At 38.7% G+C, this 18745-nt stretch overlaps 1 protein-coding gene across 5 annotated transcripts in view; it reads left to right on the top strand.

Annotated features, from left to right (window-relative positions):
• Nucleotides 1–18745, top strand: part of SNX13 (sorting nexin 13) — a 103673-nt gene that overhangs the window by 24204 nt on the left and 60724 nt on the right. For 4 of the 5 annotated variants that reach the window (XM_059712487.1, XM_059712488.1, XM_059712486.1 and 1 more), the window contains exons 3-5: nt 2242–2344; nt 5624–5713; nt 7323–7444. In XM_059712487.1, the coding sequence (XP_059568470.1) occupies nt 2242–2344; nt 5624–5713; nt 7323–7444 (315 nt within the window). Of the gene's footprint in view, nt 1–2241; nt 2345–5623; nt 5714–7322; nt 7445–17288; nt 17356–18745 lie in introns of those variants that run through there. The other variant, XM_059712489.1, reaches the window with a different exon arrangement.

The following is an 18745-nucleotide window of genomic DNA, read 5'->3' as shown; positions in this document are numbered from 1 at the left end:
ATTTTTATTTTAGTTTTAGTATTTTTATTAGAATTGCTTAGATACTATAACTGTGTATTGAACAATTAAGAAATAAGTGATAGGAATCAGATAAATGGAGTCCTGAATATCTTTACTGATTATAAAGATGATTGAAGACTATAGATCTGTAGCCATTTGGCTTCTAAATTACATTCCTTAATCGTAAGCTAAGGCCAGAGCTGCATGGTTGCACCTTTCCTGTGTAGGGTTATAACTGCTTTTACTTATTAGAAAGGAGATTGTCTTGAGGTATTTCTTTGAAAGAAGAGATTTCTTCTATTTCACTAATTGAATAAGCGCTTGGCAAAAGTGAAGGAGAAGGAATTTCCAATACTTCAGAGAAGAAGGAAATTTTAGGTTTATAGAGGAAGGTAGGATCCCTAGGAACCCTTGGAAGATGGAGAGGTGGAGAATTACTTCTTTTTGACTAAACTATTTTACATAAAATTTAGGAAAGAGAAAAGGGTGAAGAGTGCATTCATTTTAAAGTCACGGGAGCCTCTGCTGTTTCCTCTTTGCATCTGCTAATTTTTTAAGGAATAATTTTCAAAAACATTTTTGGACACTTGTAAAGTATGTAAACATCCTATATAATAAAAGCTTAATATGCAAATTGACCAAATGGCGGAACTACTGGTCACTATGATGTACACTTACCACCAGGGGCAGACGCTCAACACAGGAGCTGCCTTCAGCCTGCAGGCCCCAGGCCAGCCAAGGCAGGTGCCAGCAGGGGCCTCCCCCCCTCCCCACCCCCCCCTGATCGCCCTGCCAGTCGCCTTGCAGAGGGAGGCGACTGGTGGCAGTGGTGGGGGGCAGGGCTTGCAAGCAGGTGGCGCCAGGTTGGCCAAGGTGGATGCCAGCAGGGGCCCCCCAATTGCCCTGCTGGTCGCCCCACAGATCGGCCCTGATGACTGGCCAGGCCTAGGGACCCTACCTGTGCATGAATTTCGTGCACTGGGCCTCTAGTTCTTAGATAAGATGGGACATTGGAAAGTGTGGGAGAGCCACTAAAAACTCTTTGGATAATATTAAGTCACATGGTAGGGTGTGAAATTTCAAGTTCATGCTGTTACATAAATTGATGTTCTGTTCCAGATCCCAGTGAAACTCACTGCCACAATAGGGGACTTCTACTTACATATTAGCAATCCTCTCAGAAGGAGATTAGTTAACTATGCACTTCTAGGTTATTCAGTTATGGGCACTGGGTACCATAATTCCTGAAGGAAGTCTTTCTTATTTTGGCAGTAGTTATGAAGAATATTGTCCCTTCTTTAACTTAGTATAGTTTAATGGCTATGAATTTTAAAAGCAAAAATATGCTTTCAAATAACAATCTCAAGTAAAAACATTTCATATAATTAAAATAATTTCTTAATTTTAGTAGGCTTATTGTGTAAGTTTTAAAAAATACGTTTTTGTTCTTTTTTTACTTAAAATGCAAACTTGAGAGGAATTAATACATTTTTCTGTGAAAACCACTTTTTTATTTTTTGCTAATAACACTTAAGTTTTTAAGTTCTGCAGTTTATTTATAATGTTGAAAATGTATATATTTTGCATATAGTTAGAGCTAATCCCTTATTTTCTAGTTATAAGAATACTTTTGGAAAGAAAAGCACTGATGAATTTGTTTTGTTTTTTATTGTCACTTTGGCATACCATTTATACTGTATTATAGGTTATTTAATGGCATTCTATTATGTTTGTTTGGTTATGCAATCATTTGTTCTACCTGTTTTTACTTAACCTCAGTGCTAAAGCTATTAGGTTCTTTGTAAGATCAGACTTTTCTTTAGCCTACTTCCCTAATTTCATACTCTGGGCAAAGATTTATATTTTATTAGTCTGTCCCAAGATGATGTTTTTAGAAGTACATTGTTTACTTTATATAGTGTCTGTAACTGTGCTTATAACCAGGTAAAACTGAAATACAGAGCCAATGTGAGGGCTGATTTTCCTACAGTTTGAAAATGTTGCCTGAGATTTTTTGATTTTTTTATTCTGGATGAAAACTTGGAAAGGCATTACTGTCTAAATTTACAAATTTTGATAGTTAATTTAAGTTTCAGAGCATAGCAAAATCTGTCAATTCCTTGCCTTGTCAAAGTCACAAACTGATATTTTAGTGAATGATAACCTATTAAATCTGAAAAAATAGATGTGTTAGAGTATAGTAAAATTTTGTTTTCATATCTATAATTAAATTTTTTTCAGGGGTTTTGTGGTTACTCTTCTGTTTGGAAAAACAAACTCAGAGAAGTACCTAGAGCAGTGTGAACACTCATTTCTTCCTCCAACATCAACTGGAATTCCTAAGGTAAATAGTGTAAAGGAATGTGAAACCTCAGTCCTCTTCTACATAATGATAACTACAAATGTGATCATCCATTTATGGCTTAGCAGATTTTTCTATAATTCATTCATATTCATTATAAATTTATGGGAGACTTTCTGATTGTGCCTAGAAAAATGCATTTTAACAAGTTACCTTTTAAACTTTGTCAGATGTTAAAAGTGCGAATACAAATTTGGGGGAAAAACAGAAAATTGGAATGTTTTCTTCTATCCTTTAACTGGACTTTAAAAGTATCACATATATGATTTGTGTCAATGAATATAATATTTTGAATGAAATAAATAACAAAGGAACCAGAGGGAGAAAAGGTATACTTTTTAACTCACTTGAAAACTGTAGCTTGCAATTAGGCTATGCATTATTTATAATTTTAATAAGTTAAGGCCAATTTTATATCATCTTGAATGTTCTTTTTTAAATTCTTTTTTCAGTCCTATATAATAAAAGCCTAATATGCTAAGTGTCTAGTCATTCGGTTGTCTGTTCAACCAATCAAAGCATAATATGCTAATGATATGCTAGGGCCGCTCAACCACTCACTATGATGTGCACTGACCACCAGGGGGCAGACAGTTGACCAGTCGCTATGATGTGCACTGACCACCAGGGGGCAGACAGTTGACCAGTCGCTATGATGTGCACTGACCACCAGGGGGCAGACAGTTGATCAGTCGCTATGATGTGCACTGACCACCAGGGGGCAGACACTCTGACCAGTAGGTTAACTTGCTGCTGGGGTCCAGCTGATTGGAACTAAGCAAGACAGGCCAGACACGTTCTGGAGCCCTCCTGCAGTCCCTCCCCGGCTGGCCAACCTCCCGCGTCCCTCCCCGGCCCCGATTGTGCACTGGTGGGGTCCCTCGGCCTGGCCTGTGCCCTCTCGAAATCTGGGATGCCTCGGGGGATGTCAGAGAGCCAGTTTCGGCCCAATACCTCAGGCCGGGCCAAGGGACCCCACTCGTGCACAAATTCGTGTACTAGGCCTCTAGTGTCATATAAATAAAATTGGAATTGAATAAGATAGATAGGCTTCAGTTTTGCATTGTCTCAATTTTTATTGTAGGATGGGGATAGTTTCACCTTTTATAAAGAGAGACAATTGGTCTGGAGCTGCTGCTAGGAATTTAACTTTACAATTATTATTTTGTTCAATTTGTGCTAAGGTGTAGGAGATGCAGAGAAAGTAATATATAAAGTATTATTTTACATTACTGAAATAACCCTATCCCACTGATTTTCATATTAATAATTTTTTCTAATACTGTAACTTTTAAAATAATCTGAAACTTTTTTGTCCTTCTTTATGACTCCTATTAATGTGTTCTTTGAGTTTGCTCACAAATCTTTCTGAGGAAATGAACCTTTTCTTTTTTTGAATCAATTCTCAGCCATTTGTAGTTTCCATTCATTTGAGTGATAAATAGAAGATGGGAATGTTTTATAATTAAGATCCCAGCCTTGGCCCCTGTGGTTGGACATCATTCCAAGCACTGGAAGGTTGATTCAATCCCCTGTCAGGTCACATGCCAAGGTTGCAGGCTCCATTACCTCTGGGGGGTGTGCTGGAGGCAGCCAATTGATATTTCCTTCTCACATTGATGTTTCTCTCTCTCCCTCCCTTTCCCTTCAACTCTCTAAAAATCAATTAAAAAGTAAGATCCCAAACAGTAATATATCATAGTCAAGACTGGTATTCATAATGTATTTTAGTAGATGGTCTAAAAAATAGTGATTTTGATTTGCTTTTTCTAAATGCTTTATAAGCAGGTTTTATGAAAAATTCTTAGAGGTTTTATAAACATGAACCATATGTTTTATATGTATAAATATATACATCTGTGTATATATATATATATATATCAACACTAATAAAAGAGAAAAATGGTAATTGGCGTACGAGCTACCCTTTTCATTGGCTAATCAGGGCTATATGCAAATTAACTGCCAACTAAGATTGGCAAATAACTGACAACTAAGATTGGCAGTTAACTGCCAACAAGATGGTGGTTAATTTGCATATGTAGGCACAATGCAGGAGGGCAAAAGGGAAAGCAGGAAGAAGCCCCCTGCCACTGACAGTGATTGGAAACCCAGGGGGGAGAATCAGGTGCCTTTTCCGCCCTGGCCAGTGATAGCAGGAAGTAGTGGTGGAGCCAGCAATGGAGCTGGGCACGGTCGAAGCTGGCAGTCCCGGAAGCTAGGGGTCCCTTGCCTGGGCCTAAAGCGAAGCCCACGATCATGGGGCCGCTGCAGCTGCGGGTCCCCGCTGCCCGGGCCGGATGCCTAGGCCAGAGGCGTCAGGCCTGGGCAAGGGGCCGATCCTGCGATTGGAGGGTGATGGGGGTCAACGCCTGAGGGCTCCCAGTATGTGAGAGGGGGCAGGCTGGGCTGAGGGACACTCCCCCCCACACACACCCAGTGCACGAATTTCGTGCACCGGGCCCCTAGTATATATATATATATAAAAGCCTAAGCAAACAAACCACCATTCGACCAGTTGCCATGACGTGCATTGACCACCAGAGGGCAGATGCTCAACACAGGTTCTCACCCTGGTGGTCAGTGCACTCCCACAGCCAACCTCCTGTGGCCGGCCATCGTCCCGCAGTCCCTGCCCTTGGTAGCCGACCCCAATCTCCCGTTAGGCCAAAGGATCCCACCCGTGCACGAATTTATGCACTCGGCCTCTAGTAAATATATTATAAGTAGGCTTTGGTTTGTATTTTTAATTGAAGAGTGAACCACTACTTTTCATTTTGTTTCCAGACAACTGATCTTTCTGAAGACTACAGAGAAATGAACAAATTAATTTTCTTTAGTTGTTAAAAAATCATCCCTAAGTAAAATTAACTTAATGGATACTGTTGCCAACTGTTTTGGGCTGGGAGGGGAAAAAGGGAAGAGGAAAATTAATAATTTAACTCAGGTAAACTAACTTATGGTTTAAAGTTTCATTGAAATATGTCAACATTATCTCTGTATATTTTCAGTTTTCTCAAATTCTAAATAATGTTTTCAGATTTTACATTTTTGAAATTAAGAATAGATTTTTATTTTTGGTTAGTAGTTTTGCTAACTTGAGAAGTAGTGTTTGGTTTTTACTAGAGTATCAAGAAATAAGGTTATTTATGTACTTGAAGATAATGACAGGAAAGTTACAATGAATATTCAGTTAGAAGTAAACCACAGGGATTTTAAATCAAGAAACTATGCAATAAGATGTGATGGTTTTCTTTTAAGTGTTTAGAAGAAATGAAACGTGAAGCCGGGTCTATAAAGATCGATAGAAGATTAACTGGTGCCAATATAATTGATGAACCTCTCCAGCAAGTGAGTTTCAGTATGTGGTATTTGAATTCCATATATTGTGTGCTAGGTGTATTTCTTTTGAAAATAATTTTGCTATTTATGTAACATGCTAGAAATATAATTTTACCCTTGGTTCTAAATTTAAAGATGCTGCCTTATTTATGAACTAATTTATAATGAGCTACTGTATTTAATAGTAAGCCTTTTGATTGATTTTGCATTTAGAAAAAAAGTTTTTACTGACATATTTGATAATGTTTTTAGTTATTTTATAGTTAAAGTGTAATCTTTAGCTAATGAACAAACTTAGTGCTTTGATAAATCAGACATAATTCCCTACTAGTTTTATTACTTGGTAAAGTGCATATACTTTCTTCGATTCAACAACATTCAAAAGATAGAATTAAGCACTGACTGGTTTGGCTCAGTGGATAGAGCATTGGCCTGTGGACTGAAGGGTCACAGGTTCGATTCCGGTCAAGGGTATGTGCCTCTGTTGCAGGCTCAGTCCCCAGCCCTGGCTAGGGCCTGTGCGGGAGGCAACCAATCGATGTGTGTGTCTCACATTGATGTTTCTCTCTCTCCCACTTTCTCTCCCTTCCACACTCTAAAAATCAATGAGAAAATGTCCTCAGGTGAGGATTAACAAAAAAAAAGACTCTAAGTTTGCCCCAGCTGGTTTGGCTCAGTGGATGGAGATCAGCCTGCACACCAAAGGGTCCCGGGTTCGATTCTGGCCAAGGGCATGTACCTTGGTTGCAGGCTTCTCCCCAGCCCTGGCCCTGGTCAGGGCTCCTGCAGGAGGCAATGAATTGATGTGTTTCTCTCACATCGATATTTCTGTCTTTCCTTCTCTCATCCATTCTCTCTAAAAATCCATGGGAAAAAATCCTCAGGTGAGGATTAACAAATACAAACAAACAATAAACAAATAAAGGTGATTAAATGTTTTTTAAAAAAGTTAGAATTAAAAATATTCTCCCCCCAAATATTTTTCATTGATTTTTAAAAAATTACATGATTATTATAAGTAATGTGTATCTTAAAATTCTAACAGTCATTTGATAGATAAACCCATGTTTAGTTTATCTGAATTACAAAAACATTATAAATTAAGTGGTATTATGTGTGATTTATTGGCTAACTTAATACTGCTGGCAGTATAGAAGGTGTTAGAATTAAGTGAACTATGTCATTTTTGTAATTTGAAAGGAATCTGAAGATATAATCTTGGAAAAATTCTGGGGTTTTTGTGGAGAATTAGGGTCCATTGGCATTACTTTTCATCTTATTAAATCAAACTGCTTAAAACTCTTCATTATATAATAACATTGAAAGTTTACTTTTTTGCAGGCACCATCTTTGTGAATTTGGAGTGGGCTTGGCCATAGATAGCTAATTAAAAAAAAATTTGGGAAGCTTATGAATTGGGATACCAAAATAATTTTAAAATTTTTGAAATAGTTTTTGGCATATTGATGCTTTTAAAATAAAAGCAGTTATTTACCACCACAATTTAGTGTATAGAGAATAATTATCAATTGGCAAATAATCCTTTAGGTTTTAGTTTGCCACTGTTACTTTGAAAATCCTAAATAGTTGTATTTTTCCCCCAATATTCTTGTTTTAGGTTATCCAGTTTTCCTTGAGGGATTATGTCCAGTATTGGTATTATACACTAAGTGATGATGAATCTTTTCTTCTTGAAATTAGACAGACTCTTCAAAATGCACTCATTCAGTTTGCTACTAGGTAAGGTCACTGCATATTTTTTTTTTTTTGTTGTTGAAAAATTTATATTGTTCGTACCAATAGTGAAATAACTTAAGTAGGAGGGGAAAATTAATTATAGTTGACCCTTTAATAACTTGGGGGTTAGGCATGCTGACTCCTGCACAATTGAAAATTCGCATGTGACTTGACTCCCCCAACCTGTAAGCCTTACCAATAACAAGCAGTCAATTGACACATGTTTTGTTTGTTATATATCACTAGTGGCCCGGTGCGTGAAATTCGTGCATGGGCGGGGGGGTTGTTCCTCAGCCCGGCCTGCACCCTCTCCAATCTGGGACCCCTCGGGGGATGTCTGACTGTCGGCAGTCGGACATCCCTCGCGCAATCCGGGACTGCTGGCTCCTAACCATTCATCTGCCTGATTGCCCCTAACCACTCTGCATGCCGGCTTGCTTGCCTCCGACTGCCCCCTCCCCCGCCTGCTCGCTTGCCCCAACTCCCCCCCCCCCCCCCCGCCAGCCTGCTCGCCCCCACCTGCCCTCCCTGCCGTCCTGCTCTCCCCCAACTACCCAACTACCCCCTACCGGCCTGCTCACCCCCAATTGCCCTCCTGCTGGCCTGATCGCCCCCAACTGACCACTGATGGCCTGCTCACCCCAACTGCCCCCCTGCCAGCCTGATCACCCATAACTGCCCTCCCCTCTTGGCCCCTAATCACCTCTACCTTGGCCCGCCACCATGGCTTTGTCCAGATGAACATCCACAAGGTCTCCTGGAAGGTCTCCCAGTCTAATTAGCATATTACCCTTTTATTAGTATAAATAGAGGCCTGCTGCATGGATGGGGGCCAGCTGGTTTGCCCTGAAGGGTGTCCCAGATTAGGGTGGGGGTTCCCTTAGGCAGCAGCGTGGCCTGGGCGAGGGGCCTGTGGTGGTTTGCAGGACAGCCATGCCCCCATTGGGGTGGGGGTCCCCACTGGGGACACATGGCCAGCCTGGGTGAGGGGTTGAGGGCTGTTTTCAAGCTGGCCACGCTCCCCATCGGGGACCCTCACCCCATGGGGGCGTGGCCAGCCTGGGTGAGGGGCTGAGGGTCGTGTGCAGGCCTCTCCTTCAGTGGCTGGCCCAGGCAACCCAAGCCTCCTGTGCACTCAGGCTGGCTCCCTGGCCGCTGCCCACAGGCCCCTCCTTCAGCGGCCGGCCAGGGCAGACAGGAAGCTTGGGTTGCCGGGGGCAACCCAAGCCTCCAGCCCGCTCCAGCTGGCTCCGTGGCCACCACCATCTTTGTCCTGTAATTTGCATATTCCCTCCTGATTGGCTGTGGGCGTCGTGGAGGTACAGTAAATTTACATATTTATCTATTATTGTAGATATTTTTACAATAAAACTATAGAAAAGAGATGTTATTAAGAAAATCATAACAGAGAAATTACATTATTAGTACTGTACAGTTTTTTTAAAAATCTGCATATCAGTAGGCTTGTGCAATTCAAACCCATGTTGTTTAAGGGTCCATTGTATTAAAAGGTAAGTTGAAAAGTAGATTATAGATAACTTGGATTATAGAATTAGAACCCTAAAAACCTTTAAATTATTCCTTTAAATTTAATCTTTACATTTACAGAATGTTTATTTTGATTAAGCCCTGTTCTCTTAGTCTCTAGGTCTGTTTCTTCCTGGGTTCCAGTCATGTTTCAAAGTCTTTCACCCCCCTTATTGATAATTTGTTCCTCCTTACCCAGATACTCTGTTTTATTTGAGTGCTGAGGAAATTAGTTTTTCTTACTTTTGGCATATACCTAATGGAAGTCCTCTTAATGAAAGAAGAAACCAAAAGAGCCTAAGTTATTGGAGACTATTCAGTTTATTACTTGTTTATAGGAGAGAAGTGTGTTTTGGTGATTTTGCTTTAAGATACAGCCACTTGTATAGTATCTCCCATATAACAAAATATTTTGGTTTATATCCTTGTAATTGATTTTTTGAAGGGGCCATTTCATACCCAGAAATTACTTACTTTTGAAAGAAAGGATTTGTTTTTCTTTGAGTTTACAATCATTTTATTTTTTTATTTTTATCAAAGATTTTGCTTCCCAATACACATAAAGATTTTCTTACTAACCTGTATCATCAAGTCCTTAGGCTGCATGTCATGGCCATGAGTACACTCAAATCTGAAAGTTATTTTCTAGCCAATCCTTCTTTTTTCTCACTTAGATTATTGAAATACATTTTTGAGAATCTTGGAGATTTTTCCCCCCTAGGACTCTTACTGTGTTTTTATCTCTGTTAAATGTATGTTAGCTGCCTTACCTTTGAGTGGGCTCTGACTTTTGGGAACACTGTGAAAGAGTGAAATCGACAATGTCCTGTCCTCAACATTCCGACTCAGCTCCTGTAGACTCATGCCTTCTTTTATGCAGTCAGTCCGCCTCATATTTGGTCTTCCTTTTTGCTACTGCCTTCTCTTTTTCCTAGCATTATTATCTTTCCCAAAGAACCCTGTCTTCTCATGATGTACCCAAAGTAGGACAGCTTCAGTATTGTCATTTTTGCCTCTAGCAAAGTTTCAGGCCTCATTGGCTCTACAACCCACTCTGCACATAGCGATTTTTCCAGCTCGTCTGCTCTGTCAAGACTTTTCCTCTGTAACTCAGTTGATTCTAAGCTTGAGAGTGGGAGGTTAATTCCTCAATCTTAGGGAGGCCTGCTATAAGGCTTATGGCTTGAACAATAACCTTACTTGTTGAGATAGGTTTGAACGTCTCCCTTATATTTAACACCAAACATTTGCAAAGTAGCCAGCTCTAAATATGAGTGTAGACTCATTGTGGAACACAGAAAAGAAAGGGTAATCAAAGAAGGTCAGAAATTGAGTTTGATCTCCTTTATTTTACATATGTAACACTAGTGAGTGGTTGGTATTCTTTCAGTCATTTACTGCTTTCTGTAGTAACAATATCCTAATGATTTTTCTTCAAAAGGGTGGGAACAAGAAGAGTTCATTATTCTTGTGTCTGACTGCCTAAGAGTATATTAAAATGTAGCAAATTATTGACATGGAAAGAACTTTGAACTAGTAATTGAAAGACTTGTGTTTGCATCCTCTTCTATCCCTTTTCTGTGGAACTATGAGCAAGTATTTTAAACTCTTTGAATATTGGTATTTCTCATCTATAATATAATAATAAAAGCATAATATGCTAATTAGATGGGGCAGCCGAATGACCTTCTGGACATCATTCCGGACATCCTTCTAGACCAGTGGTTCTCAACCTTCCTAATGCCGCGACCCTTTAATACAGATCCTCATGTTGTGGTGACCCCCAACCATAAAATTATTTTCGTTGCTACTTCATAACTGTAATTTTGCTACTGTTATGAATCGTAATGTAAATATCTGATATGCAGGATGTATTTTCATTGTTACAAATTGAACATAATTAAAGCATAGTGATTAATCACAAAAACAATATGTAATTATATCTGTGTTTTCCAACGGTCTTAGGCGACCCCTGTGAAAGGGTCGTTCAACACCCAAAAGGGTCACGACCCACAGGTTGAGAACCGCTGTTCTAGACGCAGCCACAGCGGTGGGGGCCGAGGCAGAGACAGTTAGGGGTGATCAGGCAGGCAGAGTGGTTAGGGGCGATCCAGGCAGGCAGGTGAGCCGTTAGGGGCGATGAGGTAGGTAGGTAGAGTGGTTAGGGGCAATCAGGCAGGCAGGCAGGCAAGTGAGCAGTTAGGAGCCAGTGGTCCCTGGATTGCGAGAGGGTGCAGACCGGGCTGAGGGACACCTCTGCCTGTGTGTCTCTCCCCTCTCCCCCGCCCCGCCCTCCCTCCCCACGAAGTTCATGCACCAGGCCTCTAGTATGTAAAATTAGCATAATACTACCTACCCTGTTCTGTATTCCTCACAGGGTTATTGTCAGGATCAAATTCATATTTCAGCTAGTATTTTGTGCCTATTTTGTACCAACCAGGTGTTGTGGATACAATAGTAAAACCAAATTCCTGTTCTCTGAAATATAATGAAAACAATACTTGTGAAATGTTTTGAAAATTGTGAAAGAATTTAGAAATTTAAGTTGTTATGCCATCCAGCATCTACAATTTTATAAATCAAGAAGCTAAGGTCCAGAAAGATTAACTGGTTAGTTAGGGACACAGGAAGAATTATCATTAGATTGTTCTTAGTCCAGTGTTCTTGTTTCCCCCCATTCCCTATCAGATATATCACGATCTAGATTATTCATCTTTGTCTCCCCACCTTTCTTTCCTCTCTTTGCACTGCTTTTCCTATTTTTGATTCCCCAATCCCTTTTCCTTAAACTTCATGTCATAATTTTTCCCCTTTCTGTATCAGTCTATGCTATCAAACTAAATAATTGGGCGATTACAGGCTAAGAGCCAGATTTCTTCCATCCTAGATTGATCTGAATTTATCTTTTTGCTTTTTCATTGGCCTTAAGCTTTGGGCAAATTAATCAGCTTCTTATAAGCCATGGTTTTGTCTTCTAAAAGACTGATAATAACTACTTTAGAGGCTATTTTCAGGCTAAAAATAATATGAAATAAAGCTCCTAGCATACAGTAAGGCTCTGCAGTTGTTTGTGCCTTCTCTCTGAATGGTTTTATTTTTTATAATATATTTTTATTTACTTCAGAGAGGGGAGAGAAACGATCAGTGATGAGTGAGAATCATTGATTAGCTGCCTCCTGCATGCCCCCTATTGGAAATTGAACCTGAAACACAAGCATGTGCCCTGATCAGGAATTGAACTGTGACCTCCTGGTTCATAGGTCAATGCTCAACCAGTGAGCCAAACCGGTGGGGCTGAATTACTTTATATTTGTCTATCATTTGTCCTTTCTTCTTTTCATCATTTTTTTATTACTGCTAAAATGTTCATCTTAATAGAAACTCTTGACTGTTTCCAATGTCAATATCAAGAAAATGGACTTTTTACAATCATTCCAATATTTCTTAATCTTGTTCTGTGCTTTCTGCTATGCACTGGGAAGCATACGACAAGAGCATAAGTTATCACCCTTATCCTTCACATAATAATCTTATATAGGGTTATTGACCAGGGGCTCATGAAGACCTGAAAATGTATGCAAAACTTTTTTTACCCTATTGAGTGCTTCCATAGATTTCATTTTTTTAAAAAGGGCTTATACTTAGAAAAAATTTAGAACTTAATATTTATATTTATTTATCACCTTGGAGAAACAATTACAGAATATCAACATAAATTGAAGGGAGAGGGATAGAGAGTTAGAAACATCGATGAGAGAGAAACATCGATCAGCTGTGTCCGGCACACCCCCTACTGGGGATGTGCCCGCAACCAAGGTACATGCCCTTGACCGGAATCGAACCTGGGACCTTCCAGTCCACAGGCCGATGCTCTATCCACTGAGCCAAACCAGTTAGGGCTAATTCAATTTTTTAAGACTTTTATATGTTATACTGAAGAGGATGCACCCTTAGCCCCAGGTTATTTTTTCCTTTTCTTGTAGCTCATGTATGGCTTTCAGCTGTGTGTTCTTTATATTCAACCCCTAAAGTAGGGAGTGTGCTTCATGTGTTTCCTCTACCTAAGTTGTTCATTATATACTGAGGTCCAGGTCGTCAAGATATTTGACTTCTTTGAAGCATTGGGACATAGAACTAGACTTTTTATGTGGTGGTGTAGAGCGCTAAGTACCATTTCTTTAATGTGGTTAGCTAAAGCTGCATCCTTACATTTTTCTGCATTTCCACCATTTAAAAAAAAATTATGAGTCAGGAAGTTTCATGTTGTTGAGGTGTTAGTAGAGAAAACACTAAATTGAAAATTAGGAACCCTGTTGGTTGTTTATTTTTTTTTTTAATGTTCTTTATTGATTAAGGTATTACATATGTGTCCTTACCCCCCATTACCCCTCCCCCTCGCTACCCCCTTTTTCCCCTCACTCATGCCCTCACCCCCCTGGTGTCTGAGTCCATTGGTTATGCTTTTATGCATGCATACAAGTCCTTTGGTTGATCTCTCTCCCTTACCCCCACCCTCCCCTGCCTTCTCTCTGAGGTTTGACGGTCTGATCTATGCTTCTGCGTCTCTGGATCTGTTTTTGTTCATCAGTTTATGTTGTTCATTATTTTCCACAAATGAGTGAGATCATATGATATTTATCTTTCTCCAACTGACTTATTTCGCTTAGCATAATGCTACCAAGTCCATCCATGCTGTTGCAAATGGTAGGAGTTCTTTCCTTTTTACAGCAGCATAGTATTCCATTGTGTAAATGTACCACAGTTTTTTTATCCACTCATCTGCTGTTGGGCACTTAGGCTGTTTCCAAATCTTAGCTATGGTAAATTGTGCTGCTATGAACATAGGGGTGCAAATATCTTTTCTGATTGGTGTTTCTGATTTCTTGGGATATATTCCTAGTATTGGGATCACTGGGTCAGATGGAAGTTCCATTTTTAGTTTTTTGAGGAAACTCCATACTGTTCTTCACAGTGGCTGCACCAGTCTGCATTCCCACCAGCAGTGCATGAGGGTTCTTTTTTCTCCACATCGTCACCAGCACTTGTCATTTGTTGATTTGTTGGTGATAGCCATTCTGATAGGTGTGAGCTGGTACCTCATTGTCGTTTTGATTTGCATCTCTCGGATGCTTAGTGACTTTGAGCATGTTTTCATGTTTCTTGGCCTTCCCTGTGTCCTCTTTCAAAAAGTCTTAATCTCACTATGTAATCTAGACTAAGTAAATTAACTTCTGGCTCTGCACTAATCGGGGTTTATGGTAATTATTTCAGATCCCATTCAGTTCTAACATACTAAAGATTCCCAGGTCAGGTGGGTACTGATCTTGATTTGTTTGTTTCTAATCATACCTCCTACTCAAAACACTCACATATCCCTGTCACACCCCACATTTAGAATACCATTTGGGGAGTTATTTCTTTCTTTAATTTTTAATTATTTTTTTATTGTTTAAAGTATTACATGTGTCTCCTTTTTCCCAGTTGGTTCCCCCCCCCCCCCCGCCATTCCCACCCCTGAGAATAAGCCCCCACCGCCCCAGTGTCTGTGTCCATTGGTTATGCTAATATGCACGCATACAAGTCCTTTGGTTGATCTCTAACAACCCCGTCTCCCCTGCCTTCTCTCTGAGGTTAGACAGTCTGTTCAGTGGTGGGAGTTTGTGGGTGGGAGTCAATCTCTGGATCTATTTTTGTTCATCAGTTTATGTTGATCATTATATCCCACATATGAGTGAGATCATATGATATTTATCTTTCTCGGACTGGCTTATTTCACTTAGCACAGTGATGGCGAATCTTTTGAGCTCGGCGTGTCAGCATTTTGAAAAACCCTAACTTAACTCTGGTGTCGTGTCACATATAGAAATTTATTGATATTTGCAACCATAGTAAAACAAAGATTTATATTTTTGATATTTATTTTATATATTTAAATGCCATTTAACAAAGAAAAATCAACCAAAAAAATGAGTTCGGGTGTCACCTCTGACACGCGTGTCATAGGTTCACCATCACTGACTTAGCATAATGCTCTCCAATTCCATCCATGCTGTTGCAAATAGTAAAAGTTTCTTCTTTTTATAGCAGCATAGTATTCTATTGTGTAGATGTACCACAGTTTTCTAATTCACTCATCTGCTATTAGGCACTTAGGCTGTTTCCAAATCTTAGCTATTGTAAATTGTGCTGCTATGAACTTAGGGGTGCATATATCCTTTCTGATTGGTGTTTCTGGTTTCTTGGGATATAGTTCTAGAAGTGGGATTACTGGGTCAAATGGGAGTTCTATTTTTAACTTTTTGAGGAAACAGGGGAATTATTTTTTATAGTGTATAGCAGGGGTCCTCAAACTTTTTAAACAGAGGGCCAGTTCACTGTCCCTCAGACCGTTGGAGGGCCGGACTATAGTTTAAAAAAAACTATGAACAAATTCCTATGCACACTGCACATATCTTATTTTGAAGTAAAAAAAACAAAACGGGAACAAATACAATATTTGTATTTGCATGTGGCCCGCGGGCTGTAGTTTGAGGACCCCTGGTGTATAGGGTTGATAATTAGATTTAATTGACTTTGGGATTAAGCACTCCTCTAGTCTATTTTATTAGGAGACCTTAAAGTAGGATGATAAAGTTTATTTAAACATTTCATTATATTCCTACATGGTCAGATAGTATGCTTGACCTCAAACATAGAAGACATAGTACACTAATCTTTTATTTTTTCTTTGAGAAATAAAAGCATTTTATTAAAAGTATTGAATTGGCAAAAGTGTCTTAAAATTAATATTTCTGTTTTCCAGTCCTTTCTGAGTATATCATATTCAACAAGGTCCCTAAAAGTAAAGAATAAGGGGTATAAATAATGACTCCATAACAAATCCAGTTGGAAGTCAGGTGGTTTTCATTCCTTAATTTCAACAAAATTAGAGGAGGACCTAATCAGATTATCAGCTCATATATTACTAAAACTAAATTTTGATGAAATATAACTGTGATTTGGATGCGTAAGTTGAAAGGAGTTCAAAAACTCATTGTTAGTGATACAACAAAATTTCTTCTACTCTTGTATACTTATTTTGTGGGAACATGGCTTTGGTGGTTTTATCTAGAAAACAAAAAATATAGCCCAACCAGTGTGGCTCAGTGGATGAGCATCCACCTATGGACCAGGAGGTCATGGTTCGATTCCAGGTAAGGGCACATGTCAGGGTTATGGGCTCAATTCCCAGTAGGGGACATCCATGAGGCAGCCAATCAATGATTCTTATCATTGATGTTTCTATCTCTCCCTCTCCCTTCCTCTCTGAAATCAATAAAAATATATTTTAAAAAAAGAAAACAAAAATATAAATAAAAATGATCTTCAGCTCTATTTCTTTTTTATTCACTATTATTTTGTATTAATTTCAGGTGTACAGCATAGTGGTTAGACTATCATATACTTTATAGTGTTGTTAAAAAATCAGTTTATTTTATAACTAAATCCTTATAGGTTTTAAAAGGGAAACAAAGGTACTCTAGAGATATGTAACATAGTATTTATGAGTGAATTGAGGTGTTGGAAGAAGGGGTATTCTTTTAATTTAGCAGCAAGCTTATAATTCTGTGCCTTTAAAATTTGACTCAAATTGAATTTCAGGTTGACGCTTTTGACATTGTAACAAAGTAGTTTCTCAAGTACTCTAGAAGGATGGAAACAAAGGTTTCTGTATTTTATTTTCTTATTTATTTTTTTAGGTTTATGTATTTACTTTCTTATAGTGAATTATGAGGGGGAAGTTATGCCTGATTCAGTGGCTCAAGGAGGAAGAAATTTCTTCTTTCATAGATAGGCCACTGCTTTCCATGAAACATGCCTGTAGGTCAATTGATTCAAAAATCTTTTAGTGGAATTAAACTTTTATCAACATCTCCTCAAAAATACTTGTTGAAATCTACCCAGAAAAACTATGAATTTTACTACGCTAATGATATTTTTTTAAAAATATCTGATTTTTCTACATAAAAAAGCCTTATATAGGAAATTAATACATATTATTTTAATTTTATGTGATTGGTTATTATATCCTTTATTGATTAATGTATCTTTAAATCTCTCTCTCTCTCTATATATATATATATATACACACACACACACACACACACACACACATACACTGTTCAGTAAATAGTGTACTGTGACATTCTTAACTGTTTTTAAATAAGGTCTTAGTAGTCATTTCTCTGAACAAATATGTAGCATTAGGTTTATAATAGGATTATTTCTATGGGAAAGTCAGTATTTACTTTTATCATTTTGACAAAAGGACCTTTTCCAGGAAAGTATTCTGCCAAGAATGTGAAGATTGCCTTTACTGCCAAACGATCACCCACTTCTCTAGTCAGGCAAGTCTACACAATGACTCTTCCATATACCATGTTCATTCCATCGCCTTTGCTCATTCCTATACTGTTTCTTTCTCCAATTAAATACTGTTTATTATTTAATCGTATTTAAACTACAATACTAGAGGCCTGGTGCATGGGTGGCAGGGCCTCCTTAGCCCAGCCTGCACCCTCCAATCCGGGACCCATTGGGGGATGTCCGACTGCCGGTTTCCCGATATCCCTCTCACAATCCAGGACCACTGGCTCCTACCTGCTCGCCTACCTGCCTGATCATCCCAAAACGCCTCTGCCTGCCAACCTGATTGCCCCTAATTAAAACCCTGAATGTCCTTAGAGAAAACAAACCTTGGGGAGTTATGTGACTTGCTGAATTTCACAACTAATGAAATGATGAACCTTTCTTTAATTAAGGATATGTGTGTGGGTGTGTGTACATGTATGTGTTTGTATATGTCCAGTGCTTTTTACATAAATTTGTTGATTTTGGAGGTGTGTTTTTTTATGTGTGGTTGTGGGATGATAAGCTGTACACTGCTTAGAATAGATAGAACCAGTGAAGTAATTTATATCAGCTCATTCGCAGCCCACATATTTGGGACATTCATTGCCCTTATTAGGCATTAGCATGAAGTAGCTTAGGGATTTCAAGAGGCAAAAAAATGCTTAGTTTATGTTTTATTTCAGAACTGTAAGGAGTAAAGAAGCAACTGTTGTATGTGTCTTGTGCTATTTTTCAAGCACCTGACCCTGAAAAGACAGATTTGACCTTGAAAGAGGGATCATTAAATCAATATGTATTGAGTGTTTCCAGATGTTCAATACATTACTTAGCCATCAGGGATACCATTGTGAATAAAATGATCACAGAATAGAAGTCCCTGACTTTCCTAGATTTTTACCTCAGTAATTGAATTTATTTCAAGCAATTGAGTTATTTAACTGCAGTTTAGTCAAGCATGCCAAACTCAAAGGCTAACACGGGCCAAATAAACAAGATTTAAGTCTATGTGGGCCACACACAAAAAAAAGATTCAATTTTTAGAGAAACGTAGGTTTATTTCGATAGAGACATGCTGAATAAAATTTTTAATTGCCTGAAATAAATGAATAATCGTTAACAAAATAATAGAACATTTTAATAAAAATTAATATTTTTTTCTTGAACATTAACTTACCAGACACTGAATAATTGCACAAATTAATAAGCATAATGCAAATAAACCTATTTTTTTTTGTTCTCCAAAAGTGAAATACTTCCTGTGGCGCACACCAAACAAGTCAGTACAAGACTAATGACATGGCAATCAGCTGCTAAAATATTCGCTGCTAGTATTAGTGGAAATGGTGAACCTGAGCATAGTCACGTAAGGGAAATGAATGCAACACG

Source organism: Myotis daubentonii, chromosome 10, assembly GCF_963259705.1.
Source record: "Myotis daubentonii chromosome 10, mMyoDau2.1, whole genome shotgun sequence".
NCBI lineage: Eukaryota > Metazoa > Chordata > Mammalia > Chiroptera > Vespertilionidae > Myotis > Myotis daubentonii.
This window is presented reverse-complemented; position numbering and strand designations above follow the sequence as displayed.